The sequence below is a fragment of the Sinocyclocheilus rhinocerous genome, unplaced genomic scaffold (assembly GCF_001515625.1).
Source record: "Sinocyclocheilus rhinocerous isolate Xijiao unplaced genomic scaffold, SAMN03320098_v1.1 scaffold1325, whole genome shotgun sequence".
Classification (NCBI taxonomy): domain Eukaryota; kingdom Metazoa; phylum Chordata; class Actinopteri; order Cypriniformes; family Cyprinidae; genus Sinocyclocheilus; species Sinocyclocheilus rhinocerous.
This window is the reverse complement of record NW_015659004.1, coordinates 1094478-1113316: the sequence shown is the minus strand read 5'-3', so window position 1 is coordinate 1113316 and position 18839 is coordinate 1094478. Positions and strand designations below refer to the sequence as shown.

General features: G+C 35.2%; 1 protein-coding gene across 1 annotated transcript in view; it reads left to right on the top strand.

The window, feature by feature from the left end:
* The window catches only part of LOC107723161 (dachshund homolog 2-like), a 34951-nt gene that overhangs the window by 9383 nt on the left and 6729 nt on the right, over nt 1–18839 (top strand). Inside the window, exons 2-3 of the mRNA XM_016531688.1 lie at nt 10995–11110; nt 17061–17180. Of these exons, the coding sequence (XP_016387174.1) occupies nt 10995–11110; nt 17061–17180 (236 nt within the window). The remainder of the gene's footprint in view (nt 1–10994; nt 11111–17060; nt 17181–18839) is intronic.

Genomic DNA, 18839 nt, shown 5'->3' with positions numbered 1-18839 from the left:
TGTGCCTCTTTTTCTCACTCTCGCTCTGTCCATTTCCTCCTCTGCTTTCATACTCGGCTTTCAAAATGCATACTCTCATTTAAATGCACAATTATATATGTTTTGATATAAATGTTATAATTATAATTGATTTAAAATATAAAAGTATTTTATAAAAAAAAACATATATATATATAATTTTAAATATTTTGAATTGTTCTTGCCCATACAAAACTCACCACCACCATTCTTGCGTGTTGTGTGTGCATGTATAGTAAGCAGTGTTGGAGAAAGTTACTTTTAAAAGTAATTGCAGTGCCCCAGGGCTGCTTATTTACAACCTTGTTAAATATCACTGACTGTGCATCGAGAGAGAGAGAGAGAGAGAGAGGAAAACAAGCTCACCGACAGAGGGTTTTCCCTCGTCCCTCAGACACCATGTGTTTAGAGGGAGGGAACTTGGTGTTGTTCGGGCCTCTTGTCTCCGGTTGGTAGCATTCAGGTTGTTTTTATTTCTCCCTTTCAGGGGGCTGTCTGTGTTAGAGGGCTTATTGTCTTAATGGTGCAGCCCGAGCACTCTCATTTCCATACAGCTGTCCTGGTGGGCAGGTCTCAGCGCAGATATGCCAGCACTAGGGAAAAGCTCTTACCTTTCATGTACCTGCATGCTAAGGTAGTACGGTGTACATAAAGGCCAATCAGATCTTGGAAGCTAAGCCAGAGGTTCAATGTTGGTAATCAAACAGTTGCTGGAAACAACGGACTTCCATAGTATGGAAAAAAAAAAAAAACTGGAATCTGGCTACCGTCAACTGTTTGGTTACCAACATTCCTCAAAATGTCGTCTTTTGTGTTCAACATAAAGAAAAGTGATGATAGAATTTTCATTTTTGGGTGAGCTATCCCTAAATTATGATCCATCCATCATAAACAAATTATAGGATTTTGATACTCTGTGCTTTCACTTTTTCGCTCCAGTCCCCATTTATTTTAACGGAATGGTAAAAAGACAAGCACATTCTTCAAAACTTCTCCTTTTATGTTCAATGGAAGAAAGTCAGTCATTCTTGTTTGGAACAACTTGAAGGATGATGTCAGAATTTCCATTCTTGTGTAAACTATTCCTTTAAATCCACTTCACAGTTCTTTTAAAAGAATTAAAATCAGTATTAAAATCAGTTTTATGTATGATGACAGAATTTTCATTTTTGGATGAACTATCACTTTCAATTACGATCCATCCATCCGTCAGTGAATAAATGGGGAAATAAAGTAACTTGCTTTACTTATTTGAAAAAGTAACTTGGATATTTCATTGTACATTTAAAAGTAATGTGTTACTTTGCTAGTTACTTGTAAAAAGTAATCTGATTACGTAACTCACGTTACTTGTAATGCGTTACTCCCAACACTGATAGTAAGTATTAGTAAGTAACAGTCAGACTTCATAGCCTGAGCATTGTGTTCTTTTCGTAATATTCTGTACAAATTTAGTGTCAGGGGCTGTAAATGATATTGGTTTTGAACACTGTATAAGTCTCAAATTGTCTCACTGTGATCTTCTAATTCATTCTCTCCCTTACTTTCCTCTTTAGGTTCTTTTTTGTTATGGCCATTTTTTCTTTCCTTTTGCATGTTTTCTCTGCCATCTCCTTCCTCTCTGCTCTTCTCACTCAATTGAAAATGAGAGACTGTAATTAGCTCGTCTGTGGTCTACACAAAACCAGCCAGAGAAAGATGGGGCTATTGTATTTCTCAGAAGAAAGTCAATAGATGTCATTGTGTATGTGTGTATAAATGGGTGTGTGAAGGTGTGATTAAGCTTGTGTGTGTGTGTGTGTGTGTGTGTGTGTGTGAGCATTTGTTTATGTATGTGCTGCCTGTCTATCCTTATTATCATACTTGATAGTAGCAAAGAAAGAGGCAAAGGGCTACATAAATTCAATACCAAGCTCAAAGGTAAAGAAAGAAAGTAAAGACGACAACCTTGACCAATCAATAAAGGGAGGGATTCCCTCCAGACCGGAGCACTATGACTTCATAGCAGAAAAAACAAAGAAACAGATGCTTTGTCTTATCAAAGCATGTCAGTTCAGGTGTATCATGCAACAAAGCAAAGCAACAAAATATAAATATAACTTTAAATATATTTGCAATACAATATCTACTGTAGTGCAGGGAGATATTGTATTGTATAGGTTGTTAGTAGTGCTGGGTAGTAACTGATTGCATGTAATCTGGATTATGTAATCAGACATGCAAAGCAGGGATTCCCAAAGTGTTTTTTTTTTTGTCAGCCATACCTCATTTACCTAATATATTTACTTGAAGTACATCTTAGATTTTAAAGTAATAAATTAATAATTAAGTAACACATTAAGTGCATGTTCACGGTTCTTTGACATTGGTTAATGGTCACAATGGTCCTCGTGATATGCAGGTAAACAAATATTTCATCTTTTTAGTAAGTGTTTTATATTGATTGTTGTGATTTCTTTTAATTTTATATTTTTATAATTGAAGAAAATAAAATATAATACAATTAAAATTGCTCTAATAAAACAATATTTGCTATAATAACAAGAAAGTGATATTCTTGGGACCTTTAAGTTGTTGTTTTGCAACATTATTTACAAGACAACTAAGTAACTCCCTCGGAGTGAATAAAATAAAATAAAAATTGCTATATTAAAATAAAATTTGCTATAATATAATAATTTTTGCTATATTATAGTAAGATTTGTTATAAAACAACACTTTTTTTTATGCATGCTTAAAGGTGATGGAAAGCAATGTTTAAGATGACGTGTAATTTCCTGAACACTCAAAAAAGATACAATGTTTTTAAACCTTCACAGACCCACGTTTATGCTTATCAGGGAAATCAACAAGCAAATGGCTAACATATTTTTAATGGTCCTAAACACACTTTTAATGGTCCTAAAATTGGACAAATATGCTTATTTTATTTATTTAATACAAGAAAATTCAGAATTTTTTTCCTTTTAATTTTGGGGTGAAATGTGAACCAATTTTGCGACATGTTTCTGAGAGATTCACCTTAACAGTTATAGTTAGTAAACATTTATGGATGTAAAGAGGAACTGCAGTGAGACTTATGGTCAACGCCTATGACAGCTGTTTGATATCTATCACGGCAATAAATAGCAGCGCTACCCTCTCTGTATGTGTGTGTGTGTGTGTGTGTGTGTGTGTGTGTGTGTGTGATTGACAAAATGAATAGGTGTTGAACTGTGTGTTAGTGTGTGTGTGAGCCTGAGCTTTAGTAATATGTCTTTGATCTCTGGGGGAATCCTCCCTTGTCCTCCATCTGCCACCAATCATAGTCGATGACAGAGTATTGATTGAGAACAGGTTTCCATAGTAACAGACTCTTGGGTGTGGTCTGATATATGTTATATGCAGAGCTTGTCTTTGATAAAATGTAATAATATTTTCGTCTATACACTCTAGAGTATACAAAACAATAAATTGTTATTTTTGTGTTCACGGTGATGCAGCAAATATCATCAAGATCTCATAAAATAGCCCTGCTGTACGTATGTGAGCGAACATGTTTAATTAGATTAGATAATACTTTATTCTCCACTACTGTGGTAATTTGGCTTCACAAAAAAGACTATATATAAACAAATGAAACATTATCTTATGTATCACACACAAAAAAAAATATATTCTTAATAAATAAATAGAATAGATGTCAATACCATTTTGTAAATCATTTGTGGGATTTTTTTTCACATGAACAGCACCAAAAATATTTCAATTGCTGTAGTATTTTCATTGAGAAATTACTAAAACTACTTTCAAACATAATTATTTTAATAAAAATATACATTTATACATACAAATTATATATATATTATATTATATTATATTTTTGTACATATACAAAAATATAATATACATTTGCAATGCTCACGGTTAGATTAAATACTCAAACGGTCAATCTTTACTTAAATCGCATTTTCTAAAAACACACTCTTGCTTTGGGATCAGAATGGACAGGAAGCTCATATTTTGCTCATTTAGATTCATTTTCAGTTTTATTTTGAACAAAAAAAAAGGTTTAAAATAAAGATAAAAATGTTATATTGTAACATATTTTCTCACCATGGAACTTTTGTGGCATCTGTAAAATGTCTATGTGCATAGAATGTTTAATTCACTAACAAAAAAGTTTCAAGAAGGGCTATGGTGCGGTTAAAAATGTTTACATGATTTTAGACAATCATCTTATTAATTATAATCCGTATAAGATTATAAATGCAAATGCGGCAACTCTTTTTGTTCCCTGTGTATCAAACCCGTGACCTTGGCATTTGTCTCATCTTGCTTTACCTGTTGAGCTACAGAAATGCAGTCTTATCTGACGCCATGATATTGGCATGACAGGCTTGTTTAGCCAGTGTGTTTCCAGTGCCTACAATCAGTTATTTTTTTGAGAGTTTGTGTGCGCCAGTGACCTCTGCATGACTGCATCGCTTCCATCAGCGGCTCATCCTGTCGTTCACTAAAAGAGAGGGATTCTTTTCTCTCTGATAATACAGAACAAAAGAGCTGTTGTCAGTAGATCTGGATTAGCTTTTTTGTGTTTCCATGCGTGTGCACAGAAAGACAGAGCGAGAGAAAGAGAGGGAGAGAGAAGTGGTATCAAGAGATCAATGAATGAGCATCTCCAAGAGCTGTATTACTGTAAGCTTTGTAAACAGCGTTCTTCCTTTTGTCTGTGCTTTTAAGAAAGAGGAAACCATTCACACCCCCGTACATCAACACACCATCCCACACACACTGCACACATTCCTGTTAGGCTGACACAGCGGGTTAGTGGATGTATAAACATTACACACCTGGATGAAAAGAGAGATATGAGCAGCTGAACTGCCGTGGAAATGATTTTTTCCCTTCTCTTTCTTTCTCTCTGTTGGGATTCATCCGCATATGCTTGTGGCTCTTTTAGGCATCGAACTAATTAAGCGTGCAGAAAGCATACACGGTCCTTATTGTTTCAAAATCGCATTGCCTTTTTAAATTTCCTCTGTTTAAAATCTAAACTGCTGCTGAGCCTGTGTTAATACTCTGAGATTTCAAAGGGGCCGTATCATAGAAAACATGATTTTCCTTGCTCTTTTAAAATACTAGAGTATTACATTTCAGTGCCTAACTCGCCCTGCACCGTTTATCATACAGACATGAATAATTGCAAAATTGTGTGGCTTGTTGAGGAGAGCCTGAGCTATTAGGCTACTTTTTGAAGTGATCTGGAAGCCAATAAAAACAATTTAAAGATCCCATAGACTTTTGAAAGAGGGACCCGAATCATACATAGACTTGAATGTGTGCTCTTTTGAATCGTGACAGTTTTGCACAGATATATTTTCATATTTCCTTCAGAAAATGTAAACGTCTAGTTTAAACAGTTCATTCACAAGGTTTGGGGTTGTGACATCAGAACCACAAGCATATTAGTCTGCCCACTATTTCATATCAGTGGCTTTTTAGCAGTGTTGGGGAGTAACTAGGCTACTTGTAACGGCATTGCGTAATTTCATAACAAAATCAATGTAACTGTAATCCATTACAGTTACTGAAAAAATGTGTAATTTATGAATGTTAACAATTACAAAGGGGGCTACATCTGAATATTTTCTGCAAAAAGTTAGGATATGTTGAATAATGTTAATTTGTTGTTTTGCCTGTTTTTGATGTGCACACTGTCTCTGGCCATTTAAAGGCCAGTTAGTAAAGCGAAGCTATTCTGATGCTTTTGATTGGTTGATTGTGTTCCAATGCTGGAAATGTAAAAATCAAAAATCAGAACGATCTCAAAGTAAAAAGAGGTGCTAATGTCTGATTTTGTGGTGGCTGTGCTTGTGCAAGTGATGAAGGATTTTGAAATTCTGACATTCTTAGTCTTAGTGTTGAGTACTACTGTAAAGGTCCTTGCACACTGAGTCCGAAAATTTTGTATGCATTTTTTCATTTGTTTCATATTCGCCATCCTTTCCTATCAAAATGCTTGCGATGGATGCGAAAACGCAGAAAATCGAACAGACGATTGTTTCGGAGGCAGTGTGTAAACATGATTGACACAACATGAGGTCGCATTTACTTTTTAAACTTGCAAAAATTTCGGACGAGAATTTCGGACTGTGTGCAAAGACCTTAAGGCTAACACTACCTGCTTTAAATGTTTCAGAATTATTAACAGCTGAAAACAATCGTTAGTAATTTAGAAAAGTAATCAGAAAGTAATCAAATATAATCAGTTAAATTACTTTAATAATGTAATTGAAATAGTTACACTTTTACATTTTGAATAGGGTAACTTGTAATCTGTAACCTGTTACATTTCCAAAGTAACCTTCCCAACACTGCTTTTCAGCATTCACTATCTTGATGAAGGACAGTATGAACTATGCCGATATAGGGAGGTTAGTCAAGCATAAAGCCAATTTAGTTTAGTTTAGTTCAACTTTATTGTCTGGCCTTAGCTGAAGATTAATCTGTGGTCTTGCTGTACATACAATAATGACAATACATAAACTCCCACAACATACACAGGGCACATTTACGTATAGAAGTATTAAACATATAGTATAGCAGAGATACTGGTTTTACCGATTAATTGCTGGCACTTCTTTTTTGGCATTAATCAACAGGGATAGTCAAGTGCTAGAAGATTAAAGTGCCCCTATTATGCCATTTTAAGGTTCCTAATATTGTTTTGGGAGTCTCCTACAATAGGATTACATGCATGCAAGGTCAAAAAATGCTTTAATTTTCTCAAAATACGCATTTAATATCACCTCATTTTCCAGCGATTCTCAAACGATTCGTTCAAAGCAGTTCTAAGTTTCAGCCTCTCTAAACCCCTCCTTTCCGTGAGCCTGCTCTGTTCTGATTGGTCAGATGGCCCAGTCTGTTGTGATTGGTCTACAGCATACAGTGGTGTTGGAAACGATACACCCATTGCCATAGTTCCGTATTTTGAACGCACGATAGAAAATATAAACATTTATTATTTATCATACTTGTGATTCAGTGGAGCTATTACGGGGCGAACGAGACGAGAGACGTGCAGATCCATGTGCAAGGCTTTATTTACAAAGGCATGGTCAATAAACAGGCAAGGGTCAGATAACACAGGTACATATCACAGGCAAGACCAAGAATATTCCAAGGGCTAGCGTGGGTCTTCGATAGGCGAACAGTATCCAGAGGGCTTGACAAGAGGGGTAATCCAATAACAAGAGCAATAGTTCAGGCGAGGTGCAAACACAGTCCGAAACAGCAAGACAAAGGGTTAATCCAAGAAACACAGGCAGAAGGTCAGGAAACAGACAACAAGGCAGCACTAAGTGGCTAGACTAAGACTAGAACTAGAACTAGGATCGGGAACTAGGAATGGCTCCGTAATGCAGCTATCGCTAGAAGAATGATATGCGTTAAACAATACTCGGCAGTTTGAGAAGGATCTGAGTGAGTGTAATATCGTGTGTGTGTGATTGGTTACAGCTGTGTGCAATCAGTGCAGTGGATGATGGGAAATGTAGTCCGTGGTGACGTGTAACAGTTTGTGTAGTGAAAGAGTCTATATGATGGACGAGTGACCTCTGGTGGCGATCGGACGGAAGTTCATGGACAGGATTCGTAACAGGAGCCAGCTGGTCCAAATAAACAGGATACTGAGCCATCTTTCAAGAGCAAGCGCTTAGTGAATCCTGCGTTGAACTCCCCGAGATTAGAGAAGCAGTCGTCAGTAAAATGACGTGTTTGTGGGCGGGGTCAAGTTGTTTGCTGCCGGCCAACATAGAACATAGGCGGGAATTATGCAAATGTGTTACCCAGTGACGTGTAGCCATCATGGAAGTGGGGTTCGAATTACTAACGACTCATTTAGGCTGTAGAGAGTCAATTCTTTATTTTTAGAGACAATAACTTTATTTATCGTGCACCTTCGGCTTTACAGCTTTGCTGATCGTTTACATTCACATACAGCTACATTACACACTGCATGAAAGGCAATATTGGAAATGGCATAATAAGGGCACTTTAAGTAAAAATTTCGAAATTTCACCTGTAAAATTTGTATTATTTGTAATTGGGCTCGAGACCGGTGAGTGGTGCAGGTGTCGCTCATTATCAATTACTCCACCGGCCTCGCTCCGTTCCCACGGCTCTCGGCCCCGCCCCCACTCGTCACAGGGAGCATTTCTTTTTTATATTTAGTTTTATTTATGTTATTTGGAGTGTTACTTTCCAGTTCAGTTTGAGTGTGTCTGTATTTTTTTCTATTTATTTTAATATCTTTTAATTAATAATTGTAAAACATTTTCCTGGGTACGTTGTTTATCAATTTTGTAAGTTTAGCACTATTTTAAATTGTGTGGAAAATTATTTTTATGTACTTTAAAAAACTCAATAAATTAGTTATCAGCCTGTTTTTTCACCTTAGTTTTTGGCATCAACAAATTAAAAAGGCAGTGGCTATTTGCACAAGCAATAGCAATAGATGCTATTTACTCTAAGTGCAAATATCAGTAGATGCTATTTACACTAAGTGTAAATAGCCATAGCTTTTATTTACACTATGTACAAATAGCAGTATTTTCTGCTATTTATACCACTTATTGCAAATAGTGGCAAATATATCTGCACCTCGGTATTGTAGTATTGTATAATAAAACACTATGCAAAAAAATATATATATTGTGTGTAAATTAAAGATGCTGACTTATTGGGACAATAAAGCCCTCCCTACACCTAACCCTACCCGATACTTCATTTTCAACTTTTACATTTTTTTCCTTTATTTTTATAAAAAAAAAAATAAATGCCTTTCCGATGTGATATGAGATGTGAAAAGGGACAAGAAAGAGTTCGGCAAAAGGCGGATTCGAACTTGGGTCGATCGCGTCAAAAAGTCTGCACTACACATTTTACCACTTACTTTATTTTTATAAAAAAAAAAAAAAATGCCTTTCCGATGTGATATGAGATGTGAAAAGGGACAAGAAAGAGTTCAGCAAAAGGCGGATTCGAACTTGGGTCGATCGCGTCAAAAAGTCTGCACTACACATTTTACCACTTAAGCCACTGGAGCTTTTTTTGACAGCCATCTTTTGTAATGTTGTCTAGCCCAACCACATGTTGGTGGGCGGAGTTAGTGTAAATAGACTCTACAACAAGGCAGGCGATTTGCACTTAGTGTAAATAGACACTCAGAATTAGGCAACCTTGACTAAATTGGTGCAAATTTCCATTTTGTTGAATTGGTAAAGAATTTGTATGAATTTGTCTCATTAGCTACATATTCAGATTGTATGTATTCAAACAAATTCACCACCAACTCACAAATGTTTTTTAAATAAACCTTGATTTAAATTGATATCAGTCACAATATTAGGGAAGAAATGCAAAAAAAAAAAAAGTGCTAGAAAAGGTGTAGAATATCCCCGCTTTAAATAAAAATGCTACTGGTTCACTTTAGCTTACTATATGTCAATGTAATTTATTTGTTATTCACATATGGGTTCATGATTGTTGCTGTATCAGAGGACAGATCACATTCTTGTCGTCGTCTACCATTACCACATAAATCAATGGAGAGATGTTAAACTCAGTCTGTTTCTCTGTCAGTCACGGGCCTCTGTTTAAAGGTCCCTCTCTTTTTTCTTCCATATTCTTCCAGGGCAAAAGCCCATCAATGTCTTTTAACCTTTGACTGCTCAGAGATTGTGTCTCTACCCCTGAGATGAACTTTTGGAGTTATAAACAAAAGCAAGACAGGCAAGAAAAGCTACTGGCTGTCCTTTCTCTTTCCCCTTACTGACTGGACAGTCTGTATACTCTGTTTTGGCTATTTCAACTGAATTCAGAGGGGTTTGTCTTTCTTTATTTCATCAGTAGTTGGTTGTGTTATGGGCACTGTTTCATATCCTATCATTGACAGGTGACAGACAAAGTGCAATGTAAGAGCAACTGAAGAACTATTGGGAAAAACAAAAGCATCCATTTTGAAGTTTACTGAACAGTCTGCACCTGAACCTTCAGAAAGCTTTTCTTGCTTTGACTTTTATAAAGCCTTTCCAGTTCCAGAAGTTAGAAATTATGTTTACGTTAAGTGTAAATACACTACTGTTGAACAGATGTTTTTTTTAATTTTTATAAATAAATACTTTTATTCAGCAATGACACGTTAATTTGATAAAAAATGACAGTAAAGACACATATGATGTTTCACTTCTATTTTAAATAAATGCTATTCATTTGAACTTTCTATTCAATGAAGAATCCTGAAAAAAAATCACAGTTTGCTAAAAAATATTAAGCAGAACAAAATGTTTTCAACCCTATGAATTAAATGTTTCATGAGCACCAAATCAACATATTTTTATGATTTCTGAAGGATCATGTGACACTGAAGACTGAAGAAATGGCTGCTAAAAATTCAGCTTTAGCATCACATGAATAAATTATATTTTAAAACATTAAAACAAAAAACAGTTATGTCAAATTATTATAATATTAAACAATATTATTGTTTTTACTGTATTTTTGATCATATAAAGCAGCCTTAGTGAGCATAAGAGACTTGTAAAAAATATTACCAAAAGTTTGAATGGTAGTGTATAATTTTTTTTTTAAATCATGCTGGGATTTGGGGGGAAACAGTTAAAATACTTGGAAGATTTCTAAATTTAGGCTAATGCAAAACCGTTATCAGTTGTGCCATTGGCAGTGATCATGTTATGTAATTTTGGCATTATGGAAAATTTTTGTTTTAAATAGGTTTCCTGTCAAACTTGTTGCTGTAATTTAAATTAAACGTGTTATTTTTTATTTCTTTTTTTAAGCAATGTTTGTATTAGTATTATTATTTGTAAAGTGTTATTAAAAGTACAATTTGCTGTAAATGTATATTAATTTTCAATGTCTCTGTTGTCCTTAATGATGGGCACAATACTAATGTATGTTTACACCCTTCACAGCTCTCGTCCAGGTCGCCCACCGAAGCGTTCCTATGGGGCCGATGTGCAAGAAAGCCCCAGAATCCTCCACCACAGAGCAAACAACCTTCTGTCTCCAGCCCTGCTGTCACCCACAGGTAAACGCAAGCGTACAAACACCCGTCTCGTTTTTCACCACGTTCTGTGTGCTGTAAATTTAGATGAGCCTCAATTTTCTCACTCACAGCCCCCTTCAACACATATGAAAAGTATATGCTTAAATCACTCCCTCCTCTGCTGTCCTTCTGCTCATCTTTCATTCTCTCTCCCTTTCTGCCGCTCTGTTCAGTCATCTTTCATGCACCTTCTTTTACGGGTGACAGTGATGAATGACACACCCCAGCGGGATCACTCATCCATCTGTTCATCCCTCTCTGTTTCCCTCTTCCTCTCACTGGCCAGAAGCCTCACATCCCCCGTCCTTGCTTCTCATCTCTACTGTATCACATTGGGAAGGGTGGATGCTGAAAATGTGCTGAAATCTGCCCCAAGAAATGTCTTATTTCTGCCAGAATCAGGAGTGTAGCAATGATTATACCTGCAAGGGGACATGTCCTTCCCACTTTTAGACAATTATGGCTAATTCTCAGGAAACAGCGACTTTTTGCCAGATAATGTCTGGAAAATATAATTAACTTTTTTTTTTTTATACTGTATTTTTACTTTTTTATCATGTGAAAAAGTAACTACTTAACTTTCAAGAAATCATATTTTCCCACCTCAGATCCAAAATACCTGGGCATTAACCATCATAGACATCGTTTTTATGACCTATTTTTAAACTGTGATCCCATATGTGGGTATACCAGTAATTATTTATGATTACTAGCCTTAAGACGTAAAGTTTCAACCATCACAATAAGTACAGTTAGTCTTACTGTATTATATATATAATATATATATATATATGTTTTATTTTTATATTTTATAGTTTTTATTTTAAGTTTGAGGGATTTTGTGTGCTTTTGTAATTTTATAATTTTTTATTTCTATTTCGCTTTAAATTATTTTTATTTTATTTATTTCATTTTTAGTTTGAGTTCTTTTTAAATACTTCAGTTTCAACCTATTTTATCTAACCTATTTGTCAAGGCAACATTTCTAACCTTCGTCTAATTTCTCATCAAGGTTATCATCTAATATTCATATTTATATTATATTTCAGCTTCATTTCATTTAAATAAAATTATTTTAATAGTGCTAGTTTTAATTTTATTTAACAGTAATAACACATTACATTATTTACACAGCTTTTGTATAAAAAATACACTCTAAAAAACCCCCCCCTTTCTTTATTTAGCTTGATGAGGCCAGTATAAGTGTAAACAATAATAACCCGTTTCACTGTGGTCAAAAAATAGTCACTCCCATAAATATGATGTCAGAGAGATCAACATTTTTAAGACTTTACTTTAAGACCTTTAAAAATAATTCGCTATATACAGTACTGTATGCTTATCAGCACATGTGTATGTGTACAGTAATGGCGCTGCAAAAAGTATTCCCTCTCTCTCACACACACAAAGTTGTGGGGTCACCATGGAGGATGCGCTAGACTTGCAGTGATGTTCTGCCGTGTTTGAGCAGTTACCGTGGAGATGTCACTTAGAGTCTTGGCATCGTCAAGTGCCAGATGTCAGGACTCGTTAGGAATGAGAGCAGGGCAGTTTGCTTTGATTTGCCAAGTGCTCAGTCATTGTTTGGGGCTATTACAGTTGGGTAAAAAAAAAAAAACATGGTGAGTGAATCAGTGATTATATTCTAACAGCAACATACAACAGGCCAGAAAACACAATGGAGACATGACAGTATTTTGCTTTGCATTTTGTTTGCTTAGAGAAGAAAGAAAATCAGAAATGAGTTTAATATCTCTTAGAGTTGTTTCTCTTAGACAGAAACTAGAATGCTTTTCAGATTGTTTACCTGAGAGAGTGAAAAAAGACAAGTGTAATCTCTGTTTCGCTTCAGAAGTGATCTGAACAATGTCTCAAACTGTGCTCAGATTTGCCAAGATACAGTGCAATCAAATGTCAGAGATTTCAGTATGATACATTTTTTCTCTCTCAGATTAGGTAAGTAAAATTTGACTGACATTCATTTAAATCTTTCATTTTCATATTCTTTAATCTACAACTGCAGCAAATTGGCCTTGTTGGCATGTTTTGGAATTTTCTGGATTGTTTGTCACTTAGGGCAATGACAGACAGCAGGGGGTGGTGCCAAAAGACGCAGAGGAGAGGAAAGGAAAGGGGGGAGATACAAGTATTAAAGTTTCATTTAATAGGTTATAAAGATGTGTTTACACACATGCAATAGCTCCAAGCTACCTTAAAGAAAAAGGCTTTTATATATACACTACCATTCAATAGTTTGGGTTTGGTAAGATTTAATGGTCACACTTTATTTTAAAGCCATTAACAAACCATTAACTTCAACTTTTGCCTCAATAAACTCCTAATTTGTTGCTCATTAATAGTTAGTAAGGTAAGTTTAGGTATTGGGTAGGATTAGGGATGTAGAATATGGTCATGCATTTGCTAATAAACAGCCAATATGTTATTAATAAACATGCTAATAAGTAACTAGTTAATAGTGAGAATTGGTCCCTATAGTAAAGTGCTACGTTTATTATTATTATTTAAAAAATAATAATAATATATTTTTTACATGTTTTTGAAAAGTCTCTTATGCTCATCATGCATGCAACTGTTGAGAAAAAAAGTAAGACAAAAATTGCAATATTGTAAAATATTATTACAATTTAAAATAATTGTTTCGTATTTGAATGAAAATGTAATTTATTCCTGTGATGGTAAATGTTCAGCATCATTATTCTAGTCTTCAGTGTCACATGATCCTTCAGAAATCATTCTAATTTGCTGATTTGCTGCTCAAAAAACATGTCTTATTATCAGTGTTGAAAACAGAATTTATTTGACATAGAAATCTTTTCCAACATGATAGTTGTGTTTATTGTCACTTTAACCAATTTAATGCATCCTTGCTGAATAAAGTAGTCATTTCTTTACAGAAAAAAAAACTTACTGACCAAAAACTTTTTAATACAGTATATGTTTGTGTATATGGCTGAGAATTTTCTCTGTACCTGGAATATTTCACCCAAAAATGATAATTCTTCATTCCAAACCTAAATATGGAATGCAAATGGAGATATTTTGCGGAATGTCCAAGCTGTTCTTTTCCATAACAAAATTGACCTTGTGATTTGCATTATTGCCAAGCTCAAAATATTACAAAAAGTACCATAAAGTAGTCTGTGTAACTTGTGTGCTTTAAGTTCTCCAAAAACTTTAAGTTACAGTGTTCTAAGTTGTATCGTAACTGTGAGTTACAGACAATACATGTTTTTTGGAGGAACTACTCCTATATTTGTGAGCTGCATCAAACAAGCTCAGTTTCACAGCTCATTTTTTAAAAGCATGTTTTTTGTATAAATGTACATATAATCTTTACTATTCTCACGTTTTGTGTGGCTGTGACTTTGTTTCTGCTATACCGTAAGAGCTCAAGGAATAGAGTTCCCCCCTCTGGACAATCTCACTTCACATGAACGATCGCTTTCCTTCTTGTCAAACAGCTTACGTAACTCACCTCAAGTCTCTGAAGATTGTTTTTCCCATGAGTCCACAGCGAAGCTCATGCAACAGCTGTATACTAGATTTAGACCGTCAGCATTTACATAGAGATGTTAAAGTCATGATTAGCCTAGCAGTCAATGCTCTCCTGAGGGAATATGCCGGCTCTTTACTTGTGTCTTTGGGTGTGTGAGTGTTAATGGTCCATTGTTTTTCTCCTTATCAGCAGTCAGCTTGGGGAAACCAAGGCCAGAGCTCTTTGCCTGGCTAATTGTGCTGCTGGTGGGAGGAGTTTAAAGTGATCGATTGGCAGATGGCTATTTCTTGGACTGCTTCCATGATATGCTTATATAAATAATGCAGTCCAGCTAACAGAGAGCTAATTCAGGTCCCTTATCTCACTGTGACCCTCCAGTTGCTCTGACTAAACCCTGCTGCTGATGACAACATCCATTTACTGTCAACTAAGGAATTTATTGCTGTAACTTTTAGGCTAATGTGCTTCATAAATAGCACATCTCTTAACAGCCTGAAACCAGTGTTTTAAGGTATTCAAAACCAAAAAGTAAAGGCTTTTTTTCATTGTTGTCTTACAGTAAAACCCTTACTAGTCAAATGTTTGGTATAATTAAGCTTTTTTAAAAAACACACACACACACACACACACACACACACACACAATGGACACCTTTAGAGTTACAGTGTTGTGTAATGAAAAATCTGAATTATAATGAGAGAGGGAGCAATTTAACATCAATCACTAGTCCAGAGAATTGACTGTCTGTCACTAATCAATACTTTTTTTTGATGGCATCCAGGGGAAACCAAGGCCAGAGCTCTTTGCCTGGCTAATTGTGCTGCTGGTGGGAGGAGTTTAAAGTGATCGATTGGCAGATGGCTATTTCTTGGACTGCTTCCATGATATGCTTATATAAATAATGCAGTCCAGCTAACAGAGAGCTAATTCAGGTCCCTTATCTCACTGTGACCCTCCAGTTGCTCTGACTAAACCCTGCTGCTGATGACAACGTCCATTTACTGTCAACTAAGGAATTTATTGCTGTAACTTTTAGGCTAATGTGCTTCATAAATAGCACATCTCTTAGCAGCCTGAAATCAGTATTTTAAGGATTTATTCAGATGATGTATAAATCTCAATTTTGAAAAATTGACACGTAAGACTGGTTTTGTGGTCCAAGGTCACATATAAATACAAGTCGATTGGCAGATGGCTATTTCTTGGACTGCTTCCATGATATGCTTATATAAATAATGCAGTCCAGCTAACAGAGAGCTAATTCAGGTCCCTTATCTCACTGTGACCCTCCAGTTGCTCTGACTAAACCCTGCTGCTGATGACAACGTCCATTTACTGTCAACTAAGGAATTTATTGCTGTAACTTTTAGGCTAATGTGCTTCATAAATAGCACATCTCTTAGCAGCCTGAAACCAGTGTTTTAAGGTATTCAAAACCAAAAAGTAAAGGCTTTTTTTCATTGTTGTCTTACAGTAAAACCCTTACTAGTCAAATGTTTGGTATAATTAAGCTTTTTTAAAAATGTTTTTGAAAGAGTCTCTTATGCTCTCCAAAGCGGCATTTATTTATTAAAAAATTCAGTAAAAACGGGAATATTTCCAAGGTCACATATAAATACAAGAACTGCTTTCTATTTGAATATATATTAAAATGTAATTTATTCCTGTGATGGTAAAGCTGATTTTTTTTTTTGCAGTGATTGCTTAAGTTATCAGTGCCACATGATCTTTCAGAAATCATTCTAATGTTCTGATTAATATTCTGGTGCTCATTTATTACTAATTATTATTAGTGCTTAAATATTAGTAATAGTTCTGATTCAATGTTGAAAACCATTTTTAATGCTTAATATATTTGTGGCAACCGTGATACGTTCAAAGTTCAAAAGCACTTGAAATACTTGAAATAGAAATAATTGTAACATTATAATTGTTTTTACTGTAACTTTTGATCAGCTTAACACACCCTCTTTTTTTTTTGACGGTTACTTACCGGTTGACGGTTAATTACCGTCAAACTTTCGAGTAGTAGTGTATCACAGTTCCCACAATATGTTAAGCAACAAAAACTCTTTTCAAATAAATGATCACATTTTTTGATCAAATAAATGCAGCCTTGGTGAACATAAGACACTTCCTTCGAAAGCATTATTATCCCAAACTTTTCACCGATAGTTTATATCTGCATAATAGATTTGGATGGAAAATTAATCTTGAATTTTTTGGCATTTGATTAGAGAAAATCATGGCAAATTTGAGCTCAGTTTGGGATTGAGATTTGAGATTGTTGATATGTCTAATAAAACTGTTGAGGAGACACAATTGAAGGTGTCTCCATTTGATTACTCCATTGCTGTATGGGAGAAAGTGTGAGACAGTTGTTTGTGTTTGTGATTGTTCTTGAATGTATTGCAGGTCTAACAACAGCTGCCATGGCTGAAGCTTTGAAGATACAGAAGATGAAGATAATGATGAATCTACACAAGACCCACAACGGCTCAGAATTCGATTCAGATGAGCTCAACACTAATACAGGTACAGGGCTTGTGCTTACACGATTTGTTTGTTAATGTGTGTTTGTGTTCCTTTAAGGCAGCTTGTTTAAAGTGCAATCTAGATGTGCCAGACAGATGGCCTTGCAATAGTAGTAACCTGGGCCTTTTGGGTGAGATGAGCCCCATCACGGAGCTCGCTCAGGGGGCCCATGTTGCAGGGTTGTGCTTGGTTTACGGAGACTAATGGTGACATTAATGACTGCTGCCTGACTGTGCATTTAGAGAAGACCAACAACAGACAGAAGAATAGTTAATCGTACACCAGCCCTTGAGATGAAACAAGACATTTGCTGCAGGGGTGCATGTGTTTGTGTGTGTGCATACAAGCCAAGCAAAATTAGAAAATGTGTAAATGGATAATGTTGCATTTGTACAGTATTTTTGTGTGTACATGCATAAGTAGAAACAAAATTTGTGGATGATGCAAAGCATTTTAAAAAGTGTGCAACTTATCTGGCTTTTCTGATTTAACTTATTATTTAATTTTATATTTAAAAAAAATATTTTGTCTCTATTTATTTTAATATTTATATTTATTATATTTGATTTTATGATAGCAAATGTGAAATGCATAAAAATAAAATAAAATAAAATATAACATAATATAATAAACAAAAATATAAAAATATATATATATATATATATATATATATATATATATATATATATGATTCATAAAAAATTTATATTTAATTATACACCATTAAAAACAGTAATAGTATTAAATATTACAATTTAAAATAATGTTGTCTATTTGAATATATTTTAAAATGTAGTTTATTTATGTGGTGGCAAAGCTGAATTTTCAGCATCATTACTCCAGTCTTTAGTGTCACATGATCCTTCAGAAATCATTCTAATATGCTGATTTGCTGCTGAAAAATATTACTTGTTATTGTCAATGTGTGCTGCTGCTGATATTTTGTGTGGTGTATATTTTTTTCAGGATTCTCTGATAAATAGAAAGTTCAAACGACAAAAAGGAACTTTTCACTTCTGTTAGTGTTTGCACTCAGCAGTATTTGCTAGACAGATTTTTTAGGCATCACATAAAAATGTCAAAACAAAAAAATGTCTTCAAACACAGCAGCCATATACTAACTGTGGCTAAAACTAACATAGATAATGTGGACTTCAAAAGCCATTCTCACAAGAGTTTAGGAGGAAGAGAGCACAGCATTCCTAGAGAGAACAGCTGTGGACAAGCATAATTTAGGAGAGAAGAAAAAACGGCCTTCATCAGAAAGATGGAATGCAGTCAAGGAAAATCAGCATCAAGGATGACATCAGAAGAGCGGAGAGAAGCAGCAAGAGATACTTTTTTCCCCCTGCGTTGACGAGTTGAAAGAAAAATTCCATGCATTATTTAACAAGATGGCCGAAACCTGTCATACGGGTGATTGCCTGCGTTAACAGAAACAGGTGTGCGCTGTGTGTGTGCATACGGGTGTATGTTAGCACATGTGTGCTTGTTTTCACGTCCGCGTGCGTTTAGCAGGGAACTCGTGTATAGTGTAACGCACACATTATCTGTTTGCCCCTCTTTCCCTGTGGTCAACATTTTTGTATCTTCACCCGTCCACCCCCTTTCCCTCTCATCTTGTCTGTTTGAAGTTGCTCTCATTTTTAAGATGCTGTT